This window comes from Carcharhinus amblyrhynchos, chromosome 26 (assembly GCF_965287045.1).
Source record: "Carcharhinus amblyrhynchos chromosome 26, sCarAmb.v2.hapA, whole genome shotgun sequence".
Classification (NCBI taxonomy): Eukaryota; Metazoa; Chordata; class Chondrichthyes; order Carcharhiniformes; family Carcharhinidae; genus Carcharhinus; species Carcharhinus amblyrhynchos.
In genome coordinates, this window is record NC_137349.1 from 20180862 (window position 1) to 20203492 (window position 22631).

Consider the following 22631-nt stretch of genomic DNA (forward strand, 5'->3'; position numbering starts at 1 on the left):
AGGCATTTCAATGACAGAATGAATAGTGGGCGCAAAGGTTGAATTTTTTTACATTGTCTTTCAGAGCTAAGATGCACAGGAGCCTTAAGTGGCCATTTTTATTAATGAGTTTAAAAAAAGCTCTCAGCTTTTCAGAGCATTTCTGTCTTTGTTGCTGTGCGTGGGTGTGTGTCCATGTGTCTGTGTCATGGGCCCCGTCTCCCACTTGACTGCATTATGGGGAAAAGTTTCAGCATTAAGAAACTAGTTACAAGTTGGGCGGAATTTTCCCTGCCATAGGAATCATAACAGGAGGGACATAGAACATGCAAAGGTCCATTGCCGTCAGATGGGAGTCTTGGGGCGAGCATGACCGGAAAATTTTGCCCAAGGTCTAAGCTTGGCCTTAGGGCTGGAGGAGATGACAGAGAGTAGATTCAGGGCTGTATACTTTCCAAATGTTTGTAACAAGTAATAAGAAGCTTGTTAATGCATGTTTGAATCTGTCCCATAAATGTAGCTGAAATGATTACTAAGCAGCATGGATTAAGGACTTGGTGCATGGTCAGGTTCTTTAATCATCACATATCCTTTCACTATTCCCACTTGTGCCTAATTATTGATAAATTGAGATATCTGGAGGAATTTAAAATTGTTTGCGGCAATGTGAAATGACAGCCTTATCTGCTTCCATTCTTTAAAAAACACATTGTTATAGGCTTCCATGGAGATAGTTCCCAAATGAAAATCCTTGTTGAGGTCCCCATTTCTCATGAATAACTCTTTGTTGCAAAAGGCTGTGGAGGCCAGGTTATTGAATGTCTTTAAGACAGAGATAGATAGGTTCTTGATTAATAAGGGATCAGAATTATAGAGATGAGAAAAAAAAAATCAGCCATGATTGAATGAAGGAGCAGAGTCAAGTGGCCTAATTCTGCTACTATGTCTTATGGTCTTATGAACCTGCCACAAATCCTGAGCAGAACCATATGGCATTTGGTAGAAGGAAGTGTACTGAGACATCAGAAATGAAAATTCATTTGATTTGATTTATTATTGTCATATGTATTGGTATACAGTGAAAAGTATTGTTTCTTGCGCACCATACAGACAAAACATACTGTTCATAGAGAAGGAAAGGAAAGAGTGCAGAATGTCATCTTACATAGCTAGGGTATAGAGAAAGATCAACTTAACAGAGGGTAGGTCCGTTTGAATGTCTGACAGCAGCAGGGACGAAGCTGTCATTGAGTTGGTTGGTACGTGACCTCAGACTTGTATCTTTTTCCCCAACAGAAGATGGTGGAAGAGAGAATGTCCAGGGTGTGTGGGGTGTTTAATTACGCTGGCTGCTCTTCTGAGGCAACGGAAAGTGTAGACAGAGTCAATGTATTGGAGAAAAGCAAAACATTGCGGATGCTGGAATCTGAAACAAAAACAGAAAATGCTGGAAAATCTCCACGGGTCAGACAGCATCTGTGGAGAGAGAATGGAGCCAACATTTTGAGTCTGGATGACCGTGCGAAGGGTCGAAATGTTGGTTCTATTCTCTCTCCACAGATGCTGTCAGACCCATGGAGATTTTCCAGCATTTTCTGTTTTTGTGTCAATGGATGCGAGGCTGGTTTGCGTGATGGACTGGGCTTCGTTTAGAACCCTTCGTAGTTTCTTGTGGTCTTGGGCAGAACAGGAACCACAACAAGGTGTGATGCACCAGAAAAGATGCTTTCTATGGTGCATCTGTAAAAATTGGTGAGAGTCATAGCGGACATGCTAAATTTCCTTAGGTTCCTGAGAAAGTCGAGGTGCTGTTGGGCTTTGTTAACTATAGCATCAGTGTGGAGGGACCAGTATAGGTTTTTGGTGATCTGGACACCGAGAAACCTGAAGCTTTTCCATTTCATCTCTGTTGATATAGACGCAGGCATAGCCAACATGGTCAAAGCAATATGTCCCATGTTTTAAATTTTGTATCTTCTCTTTACAGGATAGGTGGCTGAGGTAGTCTGAGTTTAACCCTGTTGAGGGTTGCAGGTATGTAGAATTTCTTTCTTCAGTTTAGCTCGGTTTTGTATCGTTTTTATTCATCATTTTTGATTTTCTTCACCTGTTCAGTTTGGAGTTTATTAAGTCGCCATTTTATTTTTTTGACAGCAGTTTCCATAATGAACACTTCCGAAACTTCAAATTTAAATCAGTTTGAGTCATGTCAACTATCAAAGGGTAAGAAATTTGTCCATTGATGTTATATACTCAGCACTGCATTAGAACTGATTATCCTGTGTACTTTCAGCTAGTACTGGGGAGTCCAGAGCACTGCAATGTGGGTTTGCAAACACTGAAACCAAAGTAAGGATGGCATGATGGCACAATGGTTAGCACTGCTGCCTCACAGCGCCAGGGACCTGGGTTCGATTCCTGGCTTGGGTCACTGTCTGTGTGGAGTCTGCACATTCTCCTTGTGTCTGCGTGGACTTTCTCCAGTTTCCTCCCACAGTCTGAAAAGATGTGCTGGTTAGGTACATTGGCCGTGCTAAATTCTCCCTCAGTGTGCCCAAACAGGCACCGGACTAGGGGGTTGTCACAGTAACTTCATTCCAGTGTTAATGTAAACCTACTTGTGACACTAATAAATGAATGTTAGACTGAGTAAAACCACACTGCTTGGTATCTTTATTTTGGAAAGCTAAACAAAGCACCAAATGAGAGCAATATTTTGATTTCTGTTTAGTTAATAAATAAACCTTAATTCACCTCTGATCTCACTTTATTCAGGAGGCATAAGTACACTCCCAAATGTGAAACACAAGAAGGAGTGTAATTGGCTGGAGCGGAATTAGCAGAGGTCAAAGAGTGTGGCACTGCTTGCACTGATGACACATTTATTGCTTCCTGGGTGATAAAAAGATAGAGATAAAGATTAAGCAGAAAAGGCGTGTTTACGACGTTATGTCAGGGGATAATGCAATTGAGAAGGATGGCACAGTGGTTAGAACTTCTGCCTCACAGCACCAGGGACCAAGGTTCAATTCCACCCTTGGGTGACTGTGTAGAGTTTGTACATTGTCCCTGTGTCTGCATGGGTTTGCTCCGGGCACTCTGGTTTCCTCCCACAGTCCAAAGATGTTGATTGGCCTTGTTAAATTGTTCCTTCGTGTCAGGGGATTAGCAGGGTAAAAAAATGTGTTGATGGGGAATAGGGCCTGGGTGGGATTTTTGTCAGTGCAGGCTCGATGGACTGACTGGCCGCCTTCTGCACTGTAGGGATTCTGTGATTCTATGAAGCGGACCAAATATAGAGAAAAATAAGTAAGAGAAGCAAAGAGAGAGCATGAGACGAGACTGGCAGCTAATATAAAGGGGAATCCAAAAGTTTATACGTGTACGTAAATAGTCCAAGACGAGGTAGAGTGAGGCCAAATGGGGACCAAAATGGGGATTTCCGTAAGGAGGCAGATGTAAATTGAGGCACTGATTTGATACTTTCCATCTGTCTTTACCAAAGATTAACATGCTACCCAAGAAAAGGTAGTTCAGACACTTGAAGGGTGTAAAATTGATAAGAAGCTGGTATAGAATAGGCTGTCTTACTGATAATGCATCAGGACTGCATGAGGATATCGAAAGAAATGAGAGTGGAAGTTGAGGAGAGATTGGCCATAATTTTCCAACCTTCCTTAGAATCAAGGGGCCTGCTAGATCAGTGATTCCCAACTAGTGATGTGCTGCATGTGTGCCGCCAAGAAAGATTTAAAATTTGTGTAATTGATTTGAAAAGTAACCTTTGTCTTCAGCTCCGCCTTTGACACCTCCAAGACATGGCGAATGTGCACAGTTTAGATTTTTTTACATTAGTCAGGCCCACGTACGTGACCAACAGGACCTGGAGGCGAAGGCAAATGTCCCATCTGAAAACTCACAAAAACCATGGGAGAAGCAGGAGAGAGGGGGAGAGGTTCAAGGAACAGGGAGAAGTTAAAAATGAAGCTCCCAGTAAGGATCATAGAATCCCTACAATGCAGCAAGTGATAATTTGGCAGACTGAATCTGCGCTGATAACAAACCCACCCCGGTCCTAATTTCCATAATACCGTGCAGTTACCCTGGCACTAAGGGGCAATAGAGCATGGCCAATTAACCTAACCCGCACGTCTTTGGACTGTGGAAGGAAACCAGAGCACCTGGAAGAATCTCACGCAGAGAATGTGGGGGCAGCACGCTGGCACAGTGGTTAGCATTACTGCCTCACAGTGCCAGAGTTCAATTCCAGTGCGGGTCACTGTTTGTATGGAGTTCACACATTCTCCCCATGTCTGTGTTGCTTTCCTCTGGGTTGCTTTAGTTTCCTCCCGTAGCTCAAAGATGTACGGGTTACATTGGTTGATTGGTCATGCTAAATTAACCCTAATGTCAGGGGATTAGCAGGGTAAATATGTGGAGTTATGGGAATAGGACCCGGGTGGGATTGTGGTTTGAGCAGACTCGATGGGCCGAATGGCCTCCTTCTGCACTGTAGGGATTCTATGAATTTAGCGATTGTTTGGGTACACTGAGTGAGACTTTAGTACAGCCAGTGCACCTAACCAGCACATTTGGGGGATTTTCACAGTAAATTCATTGAAGTGTTAATGTAAGCCTACTTGTGACACTAATAAATAAACTTTAAGCTTTAGGAAGCCCCAGTGGTATTACAAACTCTGAGTGACACTATAAAAAGTGTAAGTTTGACACAGCTATTGGACTTTTTTTAAAATTAATTCATGCTGGCCAGCATTTATTGCCCATCCCTAGTTGATAGAGTAGATGCAGAATGCTGGGCACAGGTTTAAATTTGCAATCCATGCCCCAGCAAATTCCTGACAATAGGCTGTCCAAGTGCCAAGCACAGGCTAGCTGTCCTCCTCCCAGATGTAAGGGAAAGGAGGTGAACTTGTCACTGGAGGTGGAGCTGTGGCAATCCCAGGCAGTCTATCACGGAAAGTATTGTGACATTTCCTGTGGGGTTTCATACACTGCAGCTTACGCAGTGTAAGAAACCCCACAGGAAAATAAGAAAGAGTTATTTTTAACAGTCTGTGGGTTCTAGCGGGCATCATTGCGGGCAGGATGGGGACATTTGGAGAAACATTAAACGTCAGATTTTCCTGTCCTTGCCCTGATCATTCCAGGAGTGTCAGCACCGGAAAACTCTGAACTATAAGGCAGTTCACATAGTGGGGGCACGACATCACTCATTACTTTGCTCACAGGTTTAATGCAAGATTTGCTGTCAAGGGGGAACCGTAACAGTTTTGAAAGTACTAATAACTTGGTTCGGTGCATTGACCTGAACAGGCACGGAACGTGGCGACTCGGGGAATTTCACAGTAACTTCATTGCAGGGTTAGTCTAAGCATTACTTGCGACACTAATAAATAAACTTTAACAACAGGACGTAGCTGGGTTACAAAGTCATCTGCATTGTACAGGTTGCCAGAGTGCTTTGTAAATTGGTTCAGGATATAAAAGTTAAGGATTAATCCCTTGGTTGAACTTTGATTGTTTTCCTTCAGTCTCTTGAAGTGTTCTTTGAGCTGCTTTCTTGGTTATTTTCAGTAGACACGCACATGGATGAATTGTTGTATAGTTTCACGGCCGTACCATTCATCTCTTGCATCTTTTGACATTGTCTCAAAGTGGTGTAAGTTACAGCATCACTTTAGAACAAGGCTCTTATCCTGCCTGCTTAATTTTAATTCTCAACATGCAGCCAGTGTATTAGTATCAAATACTATCGCTGGCACAGCAGTACATTAATTTACTGGACATTTAATCCAGTGTGTTTGGTTAGAGTACTCCAATGGTACGGAAAGCATGCAAAGTCCCTCCATTTAATACTTAGTTTGTATTTCACCAAGTTTAGTGCTCTTCAATGCAGTGCGTGTATATGGGTTTTAGAGTATTCCTAGCCGTGGGTATCGCAGCGTTATACTGCTGGCTTCACATTGCTGTCTGACCAAGTTATTGGAGGCAGTTTTAAATTCTTAGGTAGTAAGAAGCGAGTGGGTTAGTTAGACCTTTGCCAACACTGACATTAACTCCAAATAAAACAGGTTCCTTGTTCTGGTGACTCCTTGTGCTGATGTTCCTATCCTGTCAGGCTCTGGCAGGTCACAGTGGTTTCCATCCAGAGGTCCACAGCATGCTCACAGAATAACTACAGTGCAGAAGGAGGCCATTCGGCCCATTGAATCTACGCAGACTCTCTGACAGAGCATCCACCCCAGACCCTATCCTCGAAACCCAATGCATCTTGAGACGTTGATTTCCCCTTACCCAATGCGTCTTGGGACACTAAGGGACACAATTTGCCAAGGCCGATCCACCTAACCTGCACATCTTTGAACTGTGGCTGGAAACCGGAGCACCCTGAGGAAACTCACATCGACACGGGGAGAACGAACAAATTCCATAGAGTCACCCAAGGATGGAATTGAACTGGGGTCCCTGGCGGAACACACGATAGCACAGTGGTTAGCACTGCTGCTTCACAGCGCTATGGACCTGGATTTGATTCCCAGCTTGGGTCACTGTGTGGAGTTTGCCTGTTCTCCCCATGTCTGCGTGTATTTCCTCTGGTGCTCCAGTTTTCTCCCATATTCTGAAAGACGTGCTGGTTAGGTGCATTGACCCAAATGGGTGCCAGAATGTGTCGACTAGGGGAATTTCACAGTAACTTTATTGCAGTGTTAATGTAAGCCTTGTTTGTGACTAGTAAATAAATAAACAGTGCCAACCAATGTGCCACCCTCTAAATGGCATCTTACCCAGGCCCATCCCTGCCCAATCCCCATAACATTGCACATTTACCATGGCTAATGCATGTAACCTATACCTCTTTGAACATCAAGGGGCAATTTAATATGGCCAATCCACCTAATTTTTGGATCGTGGGAGGAAACCAGAGCACCCAGAGCAAACCTATGAAGAACATGCAAACTCCACACATTCACCCAAGGCCAGAATTGAATCTGGGTGCCTGGCGCTGTGGGGCAGCAGTGCTAACCACTGTGCCACCGTGCCTCTCATGCTGTTGTCTTAAGGCGCATCTGTAATCACTTTGTAGCAAAAATTATAGCCGGTTTGTTAATTTAAAAATGCATTGTCAGAGACCAGCAGGGTGTTGCTGACTATTTTACAGATAATAAGTAATGAAAACTGAAGTGCGGGAGAAACTCAGCAGATCTGGCAGCCTCTGTGGAGAGAGAAAAAGAGTTTATTTGCGGGATATTCCAGTCCTTCCCGCTGATGAGATCTTCCTGTCCTGCCAAAGTTGACCCTGGCCTCAGTGGCAGGAGAAGTGAACCAGGAAAATTGCCATTGACTTTGGCAGGACTGAGAGATCCCACCAGCGGCCAGTGGCGAGATGCCTTCTCCCTGGGAAACCCGCTGCGGTGTCGGGGACGGGAGAGTTGGGGGGGGGGTGGGGGACGGGAGAGTGGGGGGGCGGGGGGGGTGGGGGGAGATGGTGGTTATTGCCAGAAATCTTTCTTTCAAGCTTTTTTTTTATTCATTCATGGGACATGGGTGTCACTGGCTAGGCCAGCATTTACTGCCCATCCCCAGCTGCCCTTGGGAAGGTGGTGGTGAGCTGCCTTTTTGAAACGCTGCAGTCCACTGTGAGTTGACCCACCATGTCACAAGGGAGGGAATTCCAGGATTTTGACCCAGCCAAGGAACGGCGATATATTTCCCAGTCAGGATGGTTAGAGATAATATCTAATGACATATTGGTTTTAATCTATTTGTAAAAGCCTTGTCAACAGAAGCAAGCTACCTTATTCCACATAACGTGTGACCCCTGAACAAACCTCTGAACGATGCTGTATCTGTGCTGTTACGGATTCACAATACAAGCAGAGTGTGGATTCCATTTTCACTCTGATTATCTGTGGTGCTAGTCACAGTGTGAAAAGTGAAAGTACTTTAATGAAAACTGCAATTGCCATAAAAAATTCAGCACAAATCCTCCTCATTTCTTGTTACCAACAGTCACTCTGTTTTCCATTTTAGTGAATGAGTTTATTCTGTTTTGCCTATTTGTAGATTTCATTTGGTGATGCCCAGAATGACAGAATAGCAAGTACTCCTATTGAGACAGGGGTGGTGGGGAGTAATGGGAGCTGGCATTGATCAGTGGGGGCTCAGGAGTGAGTGGGGGACAGCAGTGGAGGGTCAGGAGTGTGAGGTTAGGAGTGAGCAGGGGTAGCAGTTGGAGGTTAGGATTGAGCGGGCGGACAGAAATGGGGAGGTGTGGGGGAGTCAGGAGTGAGCAGAGGCTGGCAGTGGGGGAGGGAGGTCAGGAGTGAGAGTTGGTTAGGAGTGAGTGGGGTACGGCAGTGGAGGGTCAGGAGTGTGAGTTGGAGGTTAAGAGTGAGCGGTGGACAGGAAGGGGGGTGTGCGGGAGTCAGGAGTGAGCAAGGGACAACAGTTGGGGGGAGGTCAGGAGTGAGAGTTGGAGATTAGGAGTGAGTTGGGGACAGCAGTGGGGATTAGGTGTAAGCAGGGGGACAGCAGTTGAAGCTTAGGACTGAGTGGGCTAGAGAGCAGTGGGAGTCTGTAGTGAGCAGAGATAAAGCAGTATTTGTGAGCATTGAATTTGTTGGCCAATGGAAGATTTCTAGAAACGAAACTGTGTATTTTCACAATGCAGAAAAAGAAAATTAATCAAATATAAAGAGGAAAGAAGTAGGAAACACAGCAGATAGCAGGAGAAATCAGCAGATTAAAGCACAAACTGAAAGCATGTTGATTTTCTACTTTCTAGAACATACCTGGGAAGTCAAAGCTAACAACAGGCAGTACCACACTCAAATTAAGGAACCTTCCTTCCTCTGCTTTAAGAAAAGGAAATATGCTGTAAGTTTCTTTCTTCGCTTTTACGTCCAGATTGATTCACTGATGATCCGATGTTTCATGATCTAAACACAGGTTGTGGCCAGGAAATCTCTCTTGAGTTATTCCTGGTTGAATTATGTAAACAGGATTTCAGATACACTCCCAGTAACGTTATGGGGGCAATGCCAAGGAAACTGCCTGTATTTAAAATTGAATCTCACTGTTTGTGAGAAAAAACATTTTCATAGGATGGATCATTTGGGCCTGGGATGCACTGCCTGGAAGTATGGTGGAGGCTGGTTCAATAGAAACACTGTGCGGGGGTATGGGGAAAATGCAGGAGAATGGCACTAAGTCATGATGTTGGTTTGGAGAGCTGGTGCAGACACGATGGGCCAAATGGCCACCTTCTGCGCGTAAGAATTTCTGTGATTCTTTGACTTGTGCAGATATGCAGACAGATGCTGTAATTCTAGAAGTTTTTTTTGTCTTTGACCTGTGACACTTGTTAATGGATGTCTAGGTGAGCTATGAGGTTAATTGTAGACCAAAGCTTTCACACACCTGTTGTATATTGTGCAGCTTCTGTAGTTCAAATCACAGAGTGTGTTATCAGTGCTCCTCTTTCTTTATCCTGATTGCAGAACTGCAGACCTGTTAAAGCAAGCATCAAATGTGCAAAGGAATTAAATAGCATCAGATTTTACAAAATCTTGTCCAAGATGTTGTATAAATCTAATGGCTTTATGCTAAATGGAATAGAATAGACGGGTGTCACAGTGGCACAGTGGTTGGTGCTGCTGCCTCACAGTGCCAGGGACCTGGGTTTAATTTCCAGCTTGGGTCACTCTCGATGCGGAGTTTGCATATTCTCCCCGTGTCTGCATGGGTTTTCTCCAGATGATCAGGTTTCCTCCCACAGTCCAAAGATATGCAGGTTAGGTGAATTGGCCATACTAAATTGTCCCTTACTGTCAGGAGTCTAGCCAGGGTAAATGCAAAGGGTTACGGGGATAGGGCCTGGGTGCGATTGTGGTCGGTGCAGGCTTGATGGGCCGAATAACCTCCTTCTGCACTGTAGTGAATCTATGATTCTATAATTAAATGCCTCACCTTCCTGCCAAGCTAGCCATGGGAGAGGGCATTAAATTCTGCCCAGAGAGAGGTATCATCGACTCAAAGTTAATTTTTTCTTCTTTGGCTTTCTACAGTGGTGGCTGTGAGTGCTAAGAGCCATATTTACTAATTCTGAAAGATGGAAAAGAATCAAAGGTTAAATATGGAAAAGGCAGATTCCTTGAAAGCTGAATAATCATTACTGGAGAGTTACTTTGTCTGACTAACAAGAAGTTCCTCAAAATCAATCCAAAAATAGCAGCCAACTTTCAACAAAGGTCAAATCAATCATTATGAAAATGCATATTTCTATTACAATCATCTTGCAATTGTCATTATCTATGTTTAATTCCAGGGCAATGAAATTAAGACTTCGAAATACAATATTATTACATTTCTACCTCTCAACCTGTTTGAACAATTCCACCGAGTTGCTAATTTCTACTACTTGCTTATTTGCATTCTCCAGGTAAGAACTGTTTAACTTGATCCTCTCTGTATGTTGTGTTTTGGCAATATTACAAGAAGAAATTATTTGGAACAACAAGTTACAATCCTTGTGTTTAAAGTTTATTTATTAGTGTCACGAGTAACACTGCAATGAAGTTACTAAGAAAATCCCCTAGTCGCCATACTCCAGCACCTGTTCAGATACACTGAGCGAGAATTTAGCATAGCCAATGCACCTAACCAAAATGTCTTTTAGACTGTGGGAGGAAACCGGAGCACCCGGAGGACACGCATGCAGACATGGTGAGAACATGCAGATGCCGCACAGACAGTGATCCAAGCCGAGAATCGAACCTGGGTCCCTGATGCTGTGAGGCAGCAATGCTAACCACCGTGCCGTTCCCGGTGTGAAATCTGTTCTCTTGGATGTGGTTCTGCAACCCAAATATAATCACAGGTTAAGAATGGAGGTCAGTTAAGCACAAAGTAAATCCTTAGATGCTTAGTAGTTACTGCTGATGAGGGTCAGAGCTAAAAGCCAATCCTAATGCACTGCTTACGTGTAATGGAATGGATATTCTACTGATTGAGTCTGGCAGAGCTTTGGTTTGATTTATTATTGTTACATGTATTGGGATACAGTGAAAAGTTTCTTGCATGATGTACAGACAAAACATGTACATAGCGGAGAAGGAAAAGGGAGGATGCAGAATGTAGTGTTGCAGTCATAGTTAGGGTGTAGAGAAAGATCAACTTAATATAAGGCAGGTCCATTCAAAAGCCTGACGGCAGCAGGGAAGAGGCTGTTCTTGAGTCAGTTAGTACGTGTCCTCAGACTTCTGCATCTTTTTCCCGATGGAACAAGGTGGAAGAGAGTATGTCCGGAGTGCGTGAGGTCCTTGATTATACTGGCTGCTTTCCCAAGGCAGTGGGAAGTGTGAATGGAGTCAGTGATTGGGAGACTGGTTTATGTGATGGACTGGGCTACGTTTACAACCCTTGATAGTTACTTGCAGTCTTGGTCAGAGCAAGAGCCATACCAAGCTGTGGTACAACCAGAAAGAATGCTTTCTATGGTGCATCTGTAAAAATTGGTGAGAGTGGTAGTAGAAGCCCCACCACAATATATAACGGTTGGGGTTGGGGGAGGAGGTGGGAGGGTGTGGGGGGGATCTCAGTGGAGTATTGTAATTTGTGAAGGTATCATGACTTGTGTTATAATCCTGGACAAGTCTCCCAAATGTTTGATACGATCTGGTTAGCGACCAGTAACATTTTGTTTGAAGCAAAGTTTGAGATTCAACACACTTGCTAAGGGAATAAAGCCAGAAAATATCATGGATTTTCAACAACAAACAAAAGTGAACTTCAGTATACAAGGTCAGAAGATAAAATAACTTATCAGATACTTTAACATTGAAGGTTAAACATAGGAATATAGGAGCAGGAATAGACCATTCAGCGCATCAGTCCTGTTCCAGCATCCAGCAAGACCATGGATGACCTTATTTTCAGAAGGCGTTTGACAAGGTACCTCACAAGAGGTTATTGCAGAAGGTCAGGGGACATGGAGTTGGGGGTAGGGTGTTAGTGGGATAGAGGACTGGTTGTCAAATAGGAGGCAGAGGGTGGGGGTCAACGGGTGCTATTCGGATTGGCGGATGGTGACTAGTGGAGTGCCTCAGGGGTCGGTGCTGGGGTCTCAGCTATTTACCATTTATATAGATGATCTGGAGGAGGGAACCGAGTGTACGGTGTCGAAATTTGCTGATGACACCAAGATTGGTGGAAAGGCAAATTGTGCGGAGGGTGTGGAGAGTCTGCAGAAGGATCTAGATAGGCTGGGTGAATGGGCCAGGAACTGGCAAATGGAATTTAATGTTGGCAAGTGCGAGGTGGTCCACTTTGGTAGGAATAATGGTAGGAAGGATTATTACTTACGTGGAGAAAAACTGCAGCAGGCAACAGTGCAGAGGGACCTCGGGGTCCTTGTGCATGAGCCGCAAAAACCCAGCTTGCAGGTGCAGCAGGTGGTCAGGAAGGCAAATGGGATGCTGGCCTTCATAGCGAGGGGGATTGAATATAAAAGTAGGGAGGTCTTGCTGAGGCTATATAGGGCATTGGTGAGGCCGCAGCTGGAGTAGTGTGTGCAGTTTTGGGCGCTGTACTTACGCAAGGATATTTTGGCCTTGGAGGGAGTGCAGAGGAGGTTTACTAGGCTGATGCCGGAGTTGAGGGGGTTGAGCAATGAGGAGAGGCTGAGTAAACTAGGCTTGTACTTGTTAGAGTTTAGAAGAATGAGGGGAGATCTCATTGAGACGTATAAGATGATGAATGGGATGGATAGGATAGAGGTGGAGAGACTCTTCCCGCTCAGAAAGGATAGTAGGACTAGGGGGCACAGCCTCAAAATAAAGGGGGGGTGGTTTAGAACGGAGTTGAGGAAGAACTTCTTCACTCAAAGGGTGGTGAATCTCTGGAATTCTCTGCCCGTTGAAGTGGTGGAGGCTACCTCACTAAATATTTTTAAGAAGCGGGTTGATGGGTTTTTGATAAGAGAGGGGATTAAGGGTTATGGGGAGAGGGCAGGAATGTGGAACTGAGCAGCGACAGATCAGCCATGATCTTATTGAATGGCGGGGCAGGCTCGAAGGGCCAGATGGCCTACTCCTGCTCCTATTTCTTATGTTCTTATGATCTGGTTGTGGTCTCAACTCCACTTTGCTGTCTGCTCCATCCCATTCAATAACACTTGACTCACTTGTAAATCAACAATCGGTCTAAGTCTGTCCAGAGTAAATTCAGTAACCAAGCCTCCCAGCCACCATTGTTTTTGGTGGAAAAACAGGCCACAAACTAATGGACCATTAAGAGGAAAGATCAGGTGTCTGTGAATTAACAGGCAAACTGTGGCCAAACACACAATACCTCAGAAAACACTCAGAGTGAACCCACCTCGCTAAAACTCTGCCTTCCTTATGAGGGATCCCAGTCTTCACCTTTGAAGATCTCGCCTTACAAATCTCTCCAAAAGTTGCTGCTGCTTGGATGGCCTCAACGATGGTCCACCTCATGGGGTTTCAAGCTTGTCTCCTGAGGCATGGGTGGCATGGTGGTTAGCATTGCTGCCTCACAGCACCAGGAATGCTGGGTTCAATTCCAGCCTTGGGTCAGGGGGTTACAGGGGTAGGGCCCAGCTGGGATTGTTGATGGTGCAGGCTTGATGGGCCAAATGGCTTCCTTCAACACTGTAGGGATTCTGTGGCACTGTTCCAATGGATTTCCAAGTCTGCACTAAGCACCAACTCACAAACATAGCTTCCGCTCTTAGACCACACCAAGCAGGATAGCACTACTCAAAAGCACTTCCTGTGTCGCAGTGACCCATGACATGGAGTCACCAACCATTTGCTGCTTTTTTTAGATCTTCAGGGATTCTCTGGAACACTCATTAATTATAGTCTATTATACAGTTTTAATTTAAACACCTTCCAAGTACTCCAGTTTAATGAGACAAATGAGGACAGTAATTCAATTATTTATCTATTTAACACTTCTAGTACCAACTCAAACATAAACAGTTGCAACTCATTAACTCTTTACTGAACTTTAATTGAACATCAACTTTCAACTGAATTTTAATTCTTAAACTGCTCTTGAACTTTAACTGACCATCAACTTCAATTATTTAACTGAAAATAGATAAAACTGAGTTTAGAAAAATCTTGGCCAAGAAATATTCTCGATATAGAATCTATCATCTCCTTCTCTGAAGTATCCTTCAGGGCACAGGTCCTGTGGCGATGGTTGGTCTCTTTGAGTTATTGCTGGCAAACAAAGGACTGCATGTCTCTTTATCCACAATTCTCCACCAGTTTCTGGAAGATTCTGTCATCCAGCCAATGAATTCATCAGAAACCTTCACTTGCATCCTTCGATTAGGCCAATCACATACAGCCCGAATAATGTCATCGGTTAATGTAAACAACTTCCCTTATCTGGGAAACTTCAGATCACAGCCCCCAGACCAGAGCAACTTTATGACCTGCATCTGGTTTTAACCTATAAGTTGACCAAAATTCCCAGCATGCTTAGCTCTCAGCCAGAATAGCCATTTTAAAGCCACTATTGCCATTATTGTTGTTAAATCATTGTTGTAGCCGTTCTTTCACCATCCACACTGCCAACCACATCTCTTTCTCTGCTTGGAACTTCCGTCTCTTCCCCTCTCCCTTCAGTTTTTTGAACTGCAATTACTCCCTGTTCCCCATCCCCCTCTCCCTGTACACTCCCTGGGACGCCTCTCGATTATCTGCGCCCTGGTCACATGATCAGGATTTTTTTACACAAGCACAATCTGCCCACCCTTGACCCGAAGAATAACAAAACGCTGGATTGCACCCGCTCCCAGTCTGTGCAGGTGCAAAACCCCCCAGCGAGTGGAGTTCCCAGCCTGTAATCCTGACGAGAAGGTAAGTTGGGTCTTGGGACACGCAATTCTCAAAGGGAAATTGTAATGGACACATAGGAATAGACATAGAATCCAGTATTTTCCTGCTGTGTACAGATAGTGCCCATGAATCTGAGAGTTATCCCTGAAGTCTGAGGTGGGATTTACTACACCCGCAATATGGTGGGGATGGTAAATCTGGGAATGTCTGTTCCGGAGGCGGCCTGCTATTAGCTGGCAGTAGGATCTTTGGGTTCTGCCGCTGTCAATGGGGTTTCCTGTTGTTCTCACCCTCCATCTCCTGGAAGCCTGCGGTGGGGGGTTCCCATCGGTGGGAATGGCCGGAAAATCACATCTTGAGAATTTTTGGTGCCTATTTCAGTGCCCGCTCTGCATTAATTCTGTTGGATGAAAGAGAAATTGGAACACAAAACCAAATAGTTTATCTGAGATCTGTTGGCAGATGTGGAAATACCTTCCTCCTTACCTGAATGTTCTTTCCATTGTTTAGGCCATCCCTGCCATTGCGACTTTACCTTGGTATACAACACTGATTCCTCTCACCTTTGTTCTGGGAATAACAGCAGTTAAGGATATCATTGATGACATTGTGAGTACTTCCAAATTTGTTTTAAAGTTTATTTACTAGTGTTTCAGTAGGCTTACATCAACACTGCAATGAAGTTTCTGTGAAAATCCCCTAGTCGCCACACTTCAGTGTCTGTTCGGGTACACTGAGGGAGAATTTAGCATGGCCAATGCACCTAACCAGCACGTCTTTCAGTCTGTGGGAGGAAACTGGAGCACCTGGAGGAAACCCACACAGACAAGGAGGAACATGCAGACTCCTCACAGACAATAACCCAAGCCGAGAATTGAACCCAGGTTCCTAGCGCTGTGAGGCAGAAGTGCTAACTACTGTGCCACTGTGCATTCGTTATGAGCTAACAACCATTATTTGCATCTATGTAGCATCATCAATATAGTAAAATGTCTTAATGGCCTTCATAGCAGTGTTATTAGACAATAATGGGTACTGAGCTAAATAAACATTAGGGCAGGTAATAAATATTTGTCCAAAATAGAAGGTTTTTAACTTTTTTTATTAACTCATAGCCAGCATTTATTGCCCATCCCTAGTTGCCCAAGGGCAGTCGAGAGTCAATCATATTGCTGTGGCTCTGGAGTCACATGTAGGCCAGACCAGGTAAGATTTCCTTCCCTGAAGGATATTAATGAACCAGATGGTTTTTTCCGACAGTAGTTTCAAGGGTATCAGTAGATTCTTAATTCCAGATGTTTTTTATTGAACTCAAATTGCACCACCTGCCATGGCGGGATTTGAACCCGTGTCTCCAGAACATTAGCTGAGTTTCTGGATTAATAATCTAGTGATAATACCATTAGGCCATCGTCTCCCCAATATTTAATACTCAGCCAGATAGGTAAAAGGTCATTCGCTGTGATTACTGTATTCTGGGTTTCATTGGGAGACATGGCTTCACACCTTAGTCCTAGCTCAGAGAAAAGCTTCCCCGATCAAGGGTGCCTTATCCTTGGACAGGAACTTGGACAGAAATTATTGGATTTTCCAGCTGATACTCATCTGTTATAGGTATTATTGCACTGTAAAGAGTGCCAAATATTAAGTCGCAATTTATTATTCTGTTTGTGTTATGTATAAATAATAAACCTATGATTTGATCAGAAACTTGAATCTGCCACATTCCCCAGCTATGGTTGGTTGGGTGGGATTTAATGTCTCTCTCCAAGGTGTGATTGGAGGTGGGTTGGGGGTATTTAGTTGGATGGGATTGTGAGAGATGGGAACTGCACTCTGTTCCTAATTCCTATATTCAAAAAATCAATTAAATTAATTTAAGGAAGGATATACTTGCATTGGAGACAGTACAGTGAAGGTTCACTGGCTGAATCCCTGGGATGAAGGGGGTTGGTGCAGGTTAGGTTTAGTTAAAATGTCTCCTTGTTTTTTGAACACTTGGTATATTTATTCCTTTATGATATTAGATGGCTGGATATTACCATTTTACATATCATTAGCTAATCTTCCAGCTAACCATCCCAAGGTTATGGCTTGTGATTAGCATCCTGAGTGTGCATCATTTTAAAAGAAAGCTTTTCTAACATGGGGAAACATAATTTTGGAAAAGCAGGCATTGCTTTTTGAATATAGGAATTGGGGATAGAGTTTGCCATGAGCATTACTAGCAAGGCCTTGAATTAATCACCCCTCAACTAAGTTGCTTTCTGGGCCATTTCAGTTAATAGACTTGAAGTCACATGATTTGACCAGATAGATTTCCTTCTCTAAAGGGGCATATAGTGAACCAAATGAGTTTTTATGACAACCCATGTTAGTTTCATGGTCACCATTACTGAGAGTGCTTTTTATATTCCAAATTTATTAACTGAAGTTCAATTCCATTAGCTGCCAATCAGTTATTGCCCATTTCTAACATTAGATAGTCAATCACATTGCTGTGGTCTGGAGTCACATGTAGGCCAGACCGAGTAAGGACGGCAGAGTTCCTTCACTGAAGGACATTAATGAACCAGATGGGTTTTTACGACAGTCCACAATGGATTCATGGTCATAATTAAACTTCTTTATTGAATGCAAATCCCCAGCTGCTGTGGTGGGATTTGAACTCAGGTCACCAGAGTGTTACCCTGGTTCTCTGGATTACTAGTCCAGCGACAATGCCACAGTTTGGTGATGTTTTCACAAAGGAGGAGGATTATGTAAATTATTTTGCACATGCCACACGGGGAGGCAGGGTAATGTTGTGGGGTTCTGGGTTCAAACCCGTCATCAGCAGATGGTGAAATTTGAAATTGATTAAAATCTGTAATTAAATGATGACTATGAAAAATTGTTGATTGTCGTAAAAACCCTAATGTTCACAAATGTTCTTTAGGGAATGAAATCTGCCGTCCTTACCTGATGTGGCCTATGTGTGACTCCAGGGGTGGGAGTTTCTGGTGGTGTTTGCCCCAAGATCGGAAAAGGCCACCCGAGGTCAAGGGATCTTTGCATGGTCCGTGTCGCGCAGCTATAATCATCGTGGTAGGCAGATGGGAAAATTCTGCCCCAGGGCTCTTAACTGACATAGCCTGGCAAAGCACTCATTCCAAAGATGATTAGGGATGGACAATAAATGCTAGCCCAGCCTGTCATGCCCACATCTAATGAATACATTTAAAAACAATCCTTGTAACCAACCCACTGGAGACAGAACATATTTGGAACACTTATCATTTAGAACACAGGATTTAAAGCAGCGAAGGAAACCAATGTGTTACAGGAAAGCTCTGCTGGCTCCCTTTACCAGGATCAGTTCATGTTCCAGCTCATGGCTGGCAGTAATTCCATCCCACTCACTCCACCCCACCCACCCCAATTCATTTGGAGACCCCTCTGGTCCTGCTTTGATTCATTTTGAAATAGCATTCTGAGTTTGCTTTAGTCATGCCACATCGAATTTCATTCAGCATACATGAGATCCCTCCTCAGTTTTCCCTTTCATATTGTAGAACTTGGGCTTCATATTTCCTTTACACGTGAGCTGATTCTTCTTGCCTTGTGTAATGCACGCCAGTTTAAGCTTTAAGTTTATTTATTAGTGTCACACGCAGGCTTACATTAATACTGCAATGAAATTACAATGAAAATCCCCTAGTCGCAATTCTCCAGCCCCTGTTCGGGTGCACTGAGGGAGAATTTTAGCTTGTCACGGATAGCATATTGCTCACAATTCCATTTGCATGATGGATCTACAATTGCTGGAACACATTAGGAAAGCATTGGGACCTTCAAGATATACATTTAAACTAGATATGCTATTAATTTCAGCCAAGCAAACAATATTTGTAATTTGGCAGATGTTTGTGTGTGTTTATTCACTTCACCAAACGTATAAGACTTTTTTGTTTTAACTTATTGTTGACACTTTATTACATTTGTAATGATTGACTGTATAAAGACAGATGTCATTGGCAAGAAGGAATATAACTGCTCACTGTTTTGGCCCTGTGTTTGTCAGGCACGTCACAGGAATGACAAAGAAATCAACAACAGACCGTGTGATATTCTTGTCGGGGAAAGGTAAGCAGTCAAACAGCACGACTTCCACCATCGCCCGACACAACATGGCGAGTATCAAGAGCAAGCATTTGGCACCGCACTGCATTCCACGTTGGCTAAGTGTTAGCACTGTCACCCCTGAGGCAGGGGGTTCAAAGTGGCAGTCCCCCTCCTGAGAATGGAGCAGACAATCTAGTCCGACCCTTCAGTGTGGGTCTGAGGGCGTATTGCACTGTTTCAGATGAACTACAGTAAGAAATCTCGCAACACCAGGTTAACAGTCCTCCACTCGCCTGAGGAAGGTGCAGCGCTGCGAAAGCTCATGATTCCAAATGAACCTGTTGGACTTTAACCTGGTGTTGTGAGACTTCTCACTGTGCCCTCCCCAGTCCAATGCCGGCATCTCCACACTATCAGTTGAACTATTCCACTGATTTCCCACCCACCTCCTCGGGTGAATGCAAAAGATCCCATGATATTCTTTCAATGAAAGCCGGCATGTCCCAGTCCATATTCCGGTCAGTGCAGCCAGCAGCATCATTAACAAGAGATTGTTTGGGAATTTACCTGCAAGATGTCTCACAACATCAGGTTAAAATCCAACAGGTTTAAAAGTTTAAAGTTTATTTGGTGTCATAAGTAGGCTGATATTAACACTGTGAAAATTCCTTAGTCGCCACCCTCTGCACCTGTTCGGGTACACTGAGGGAGAATTTAGTGTGGCCAATGCACCTCACCAGCACGTCTTTTGGACTATGGGAGGAAACCAGAGCACTCGGAGGAAACCCAGGCAGATAGGGAGAACTTGCAGATTCCACACAGTGACCCAAGCTGGGAATCAAACCCAGGTCCCTGGCACTGTGAGCCAGCAGATCTAACACTGTACTATCGTGCTGCCCCAGTAAGAAGTCTCACATCACCAGGTTAAAGTCCAACAGGTTTATTTGGAATCATGAGCTTTCAGAGCACTGCTCCTTCATCAGCTGAGTGGGGAGGTAGGTTCACATTTCGATCTGTAATTATCTTGCTATTGTGTCTTTGCCTATATATACTGTGCTTTATATATAGGCAAAGACACAATAGCAAGATAATTACAGATTGAAATGTGAACCTATCTCTCCGCTCACCCGATGAAGGAGCAGCGTTTCGAAAGCTCATGATTCCATATAAACCTTTTGGACTTTAACCTGGTGATGTGAGATTTCTTATTGTGCCTACCCCAGTCCAACACCGGCATCTCCACATCAGGGAATTTATCTGACTGCTGTTTGGGGAATTTGCTGCGTGCAATTTGGCTGCCAAATCTACCTATATCACATCAGAGACTAAGTAACTCAGAAGTATTCCCTTGGCAAGGGAGTACTGTGGGAAACCCCAAAGGCATTAAAAGCAACATATCAATGCAAATGCTTTACCTGATTCTTTTATAGTTTTACTGTTGCAAAATGGAAAGAACTCCAAGTAGGTGATGTGGTTTGTCTGAAGAAAAATGACTTTGTCCCGGTGAGTTATCTTTTAAATTTACCCATTCTTTATTCTCCCGAGCGACAGTGCTTCAGTATCTCTTAACAATGTTGATGTTTGTGGTTTCCTCAGGCTGATCTCTTCTTGCTGTCCAGTTCGGAGCCAAACAGCCTGTGTTATGTTGAAACAGCTGAAATTGATGGGTAAGTTTCCTACCTTTGCTGATCGCCATTCACGTTGAATATTCCCGTGTTTGTTGTGTTCGGAAGTGATGGATCTCCGCTTCCTTTCCTGACAGTGGTATTGCCACAGGGAACATTTACCAGTCTACAATTAAGTTGCTAATGACATTAGGTTGGTCTCAGTTTCTTAATTACATTTGTCCCTGGTCAGTGGTGTGTCTGACACACCATTGCATCACCCTGTGGACCAGTCTCCAATTCAAGCTACTGAGAAACTTGCTCAGTAAGAATAGCAAACTCTCTGCCCAGGGACACAGCTTACTTATCTCAATCACATAGGGCAGAAGACGACCACTGGCCCAGCTCTTTCCTAATCAGCTACCCTTTTCCTTATTGTACTTTGGGACAAATAGCTCACTATCCCATTTGCTCCTGACCTGCCTGCAATTATTATGTCCAAACTCGCTAACAATCATAGAATTCCTACAGGGCAGAATGAGGCCATTCGGCCCATCGAGACTGTACTGACTCTCTGACAGGGCATCTTACCCGGGCCTATCTCAGTAACCTCATGCATTTACCCTCTTAATCTCCCTAACCTACACATGTTTGGACACTCAGGGGCAATACATGGCCAATCCACCTAACTTGCACATTTTTGGAGTGTGGGAGGAAATCGGGGTACCCAGAAGAAACCCATGCAGACATGGGGAGAATGTACAAACTCCACACAGACAGTGAGTGACCCAAGGCTAGAATTGAACCCGGGTGCTTGGTGCTGTGAGGGAGCAGTGCTAATCACTGTGCCACTGTGCCATCCATAATATTCTTCCACAATTCTATCACGCTCTTACTTAAACATCCCTTTTGCCTAATTGTCCTATTCTCATTTAATGTTCTTCATTTCATGATTTGGAGAGCAATGCTCTTGGCTGGAATGCTCCATTTCTCAGCGATGATACTGATTGTTTTGAGGGATGTAGATAAAGAGCATAACGACATACAAGGATTTCCCTGGCTCCTGCATTTAGAGATAAATTTGTCAATTGATGGTTTCATTGAAATATAGAAACTAGAAACAGGAGTAGGCCAGTGGTCCCTCGAGCCTGCTCCGCCATTCATTTTGATCATGGCTGATCATCGAATTCAATATCCTGATCCCACCATATCCCTTGATCCCTTTAGCCGGTAGAGCAATATCTAATGAAGAAACATAGGAAATAGAATGCAGAGCTTCTTATGAAAGGAATTCAAGTGTAAAGGTCAGCATGTGGGTTTACCGTTCATACAAGTTGAGAGAGAATCATAATGGTTACAAATCAGACACTCACAACTTTGAAAATGAGTTCCCACTATTGTGACCCTGATCTTGAGTGATGAATAATAACTTTTTCCCAGGCTGTGCAGCCAAGGATAACTGTTAGCCTGCCTTTTGCATATTATATTCCCTGGACTGCCTTTCCATACCCACCCATTCCATTAGAAAGTTACTAGGTTTTGTTTGATATCTTCTCTAGTAGTGTCATCCACACCAGAAATTGCTTTAACTTTTTCTCCTCCCTTTTTTTGTTTCTTGTTTTCTTTGTTTGTCCCAATGCAACCTCTCCCCCACAGGGCCACCTCTCACTTAGGTTCTTAGGTTTTTTATTTGATCTTTCTTCTCCAATTATCACATTCTGCGATCTTACCTGTATACCGCTATTAGTGCCTTCTTTAGTCTTTATCACTACCATTAAAACTCCCTTTGTCTTGTGTTCATGACATCTTTGTCAAATCTCTCCAGAGCACCCAACTATCCCTGAGTTCAATCCTGCTCTACTTGTGCTTCCCTTCTTCCCAATGATATAATCCCTCACATTTCTACCCCTCTTCAGCCCTGAAGTCCTATCTCAAACTGTTAACTCTTTTTCTCTTTCCCCACATGCTGCCAGACCTGTTGAGTTATTCCAGCATTTTCCCTTTATATATACAGAGGTTGGTTCAGGCAGAGTCTAACCTATATTGTACT

At 43.8% G+C, this 22631-nt stretch overlaps 1 protein-coding gene across 6 annotated transcripts in view; it reads left to right on the forward strand.

Moving 5' to 3' along the window:
- Nucleotides 1–22631, forward strand: part of LOC145358791 (phospholipid-transporting ATPase IC-like) — a 111257-nt gene that overhangs the window by 24135 nt on the left and 64491 nt on the right. For 4 of the 6 annotated variants that reach the window (XM_080213079.1, XM_080213078.1, XM_080213081.1 and 1 more), the window contains 8 exons: nucleotides 1967–2013; nucleotides 2134–2202; nucleotides 8786–8877; nucleotides 10328–10441; nucleotides 15384–15482; nucleotides 18937–18998; nucleotides 20408–20480; nucleotides 20574–20644. In XM_080213079.1, the coding sequence (XP_080069205.1) occupies nucleotides 2145–2202; nucleotides 8786–8877; nucleotides 10328–10441; nucleotides 15384–15482; nucleotides 18937–18998; nucleotides 20408–20480; nucleotides 20574–20644 (569 nt within the window). In that variant the 5' untranslated portion in view covers nucleotides 1967–2013; nucleotides 2134–2144. The remainder of the gene's footprint in view (nucleotides 1–1966; nucleotides 2014–2133; nucleotides 2203–8785; nucleotides 8878–10327; nucleotides 10442–15383; nucleotides 15483–18936; nucleotides 18999–20407; nucleotides 20481–20573; nucleotides 20645–22631) is intronic. The other 2 variants (XM_080213083.1, XM_080213082.1) reach the window with 1 other exon arrangement.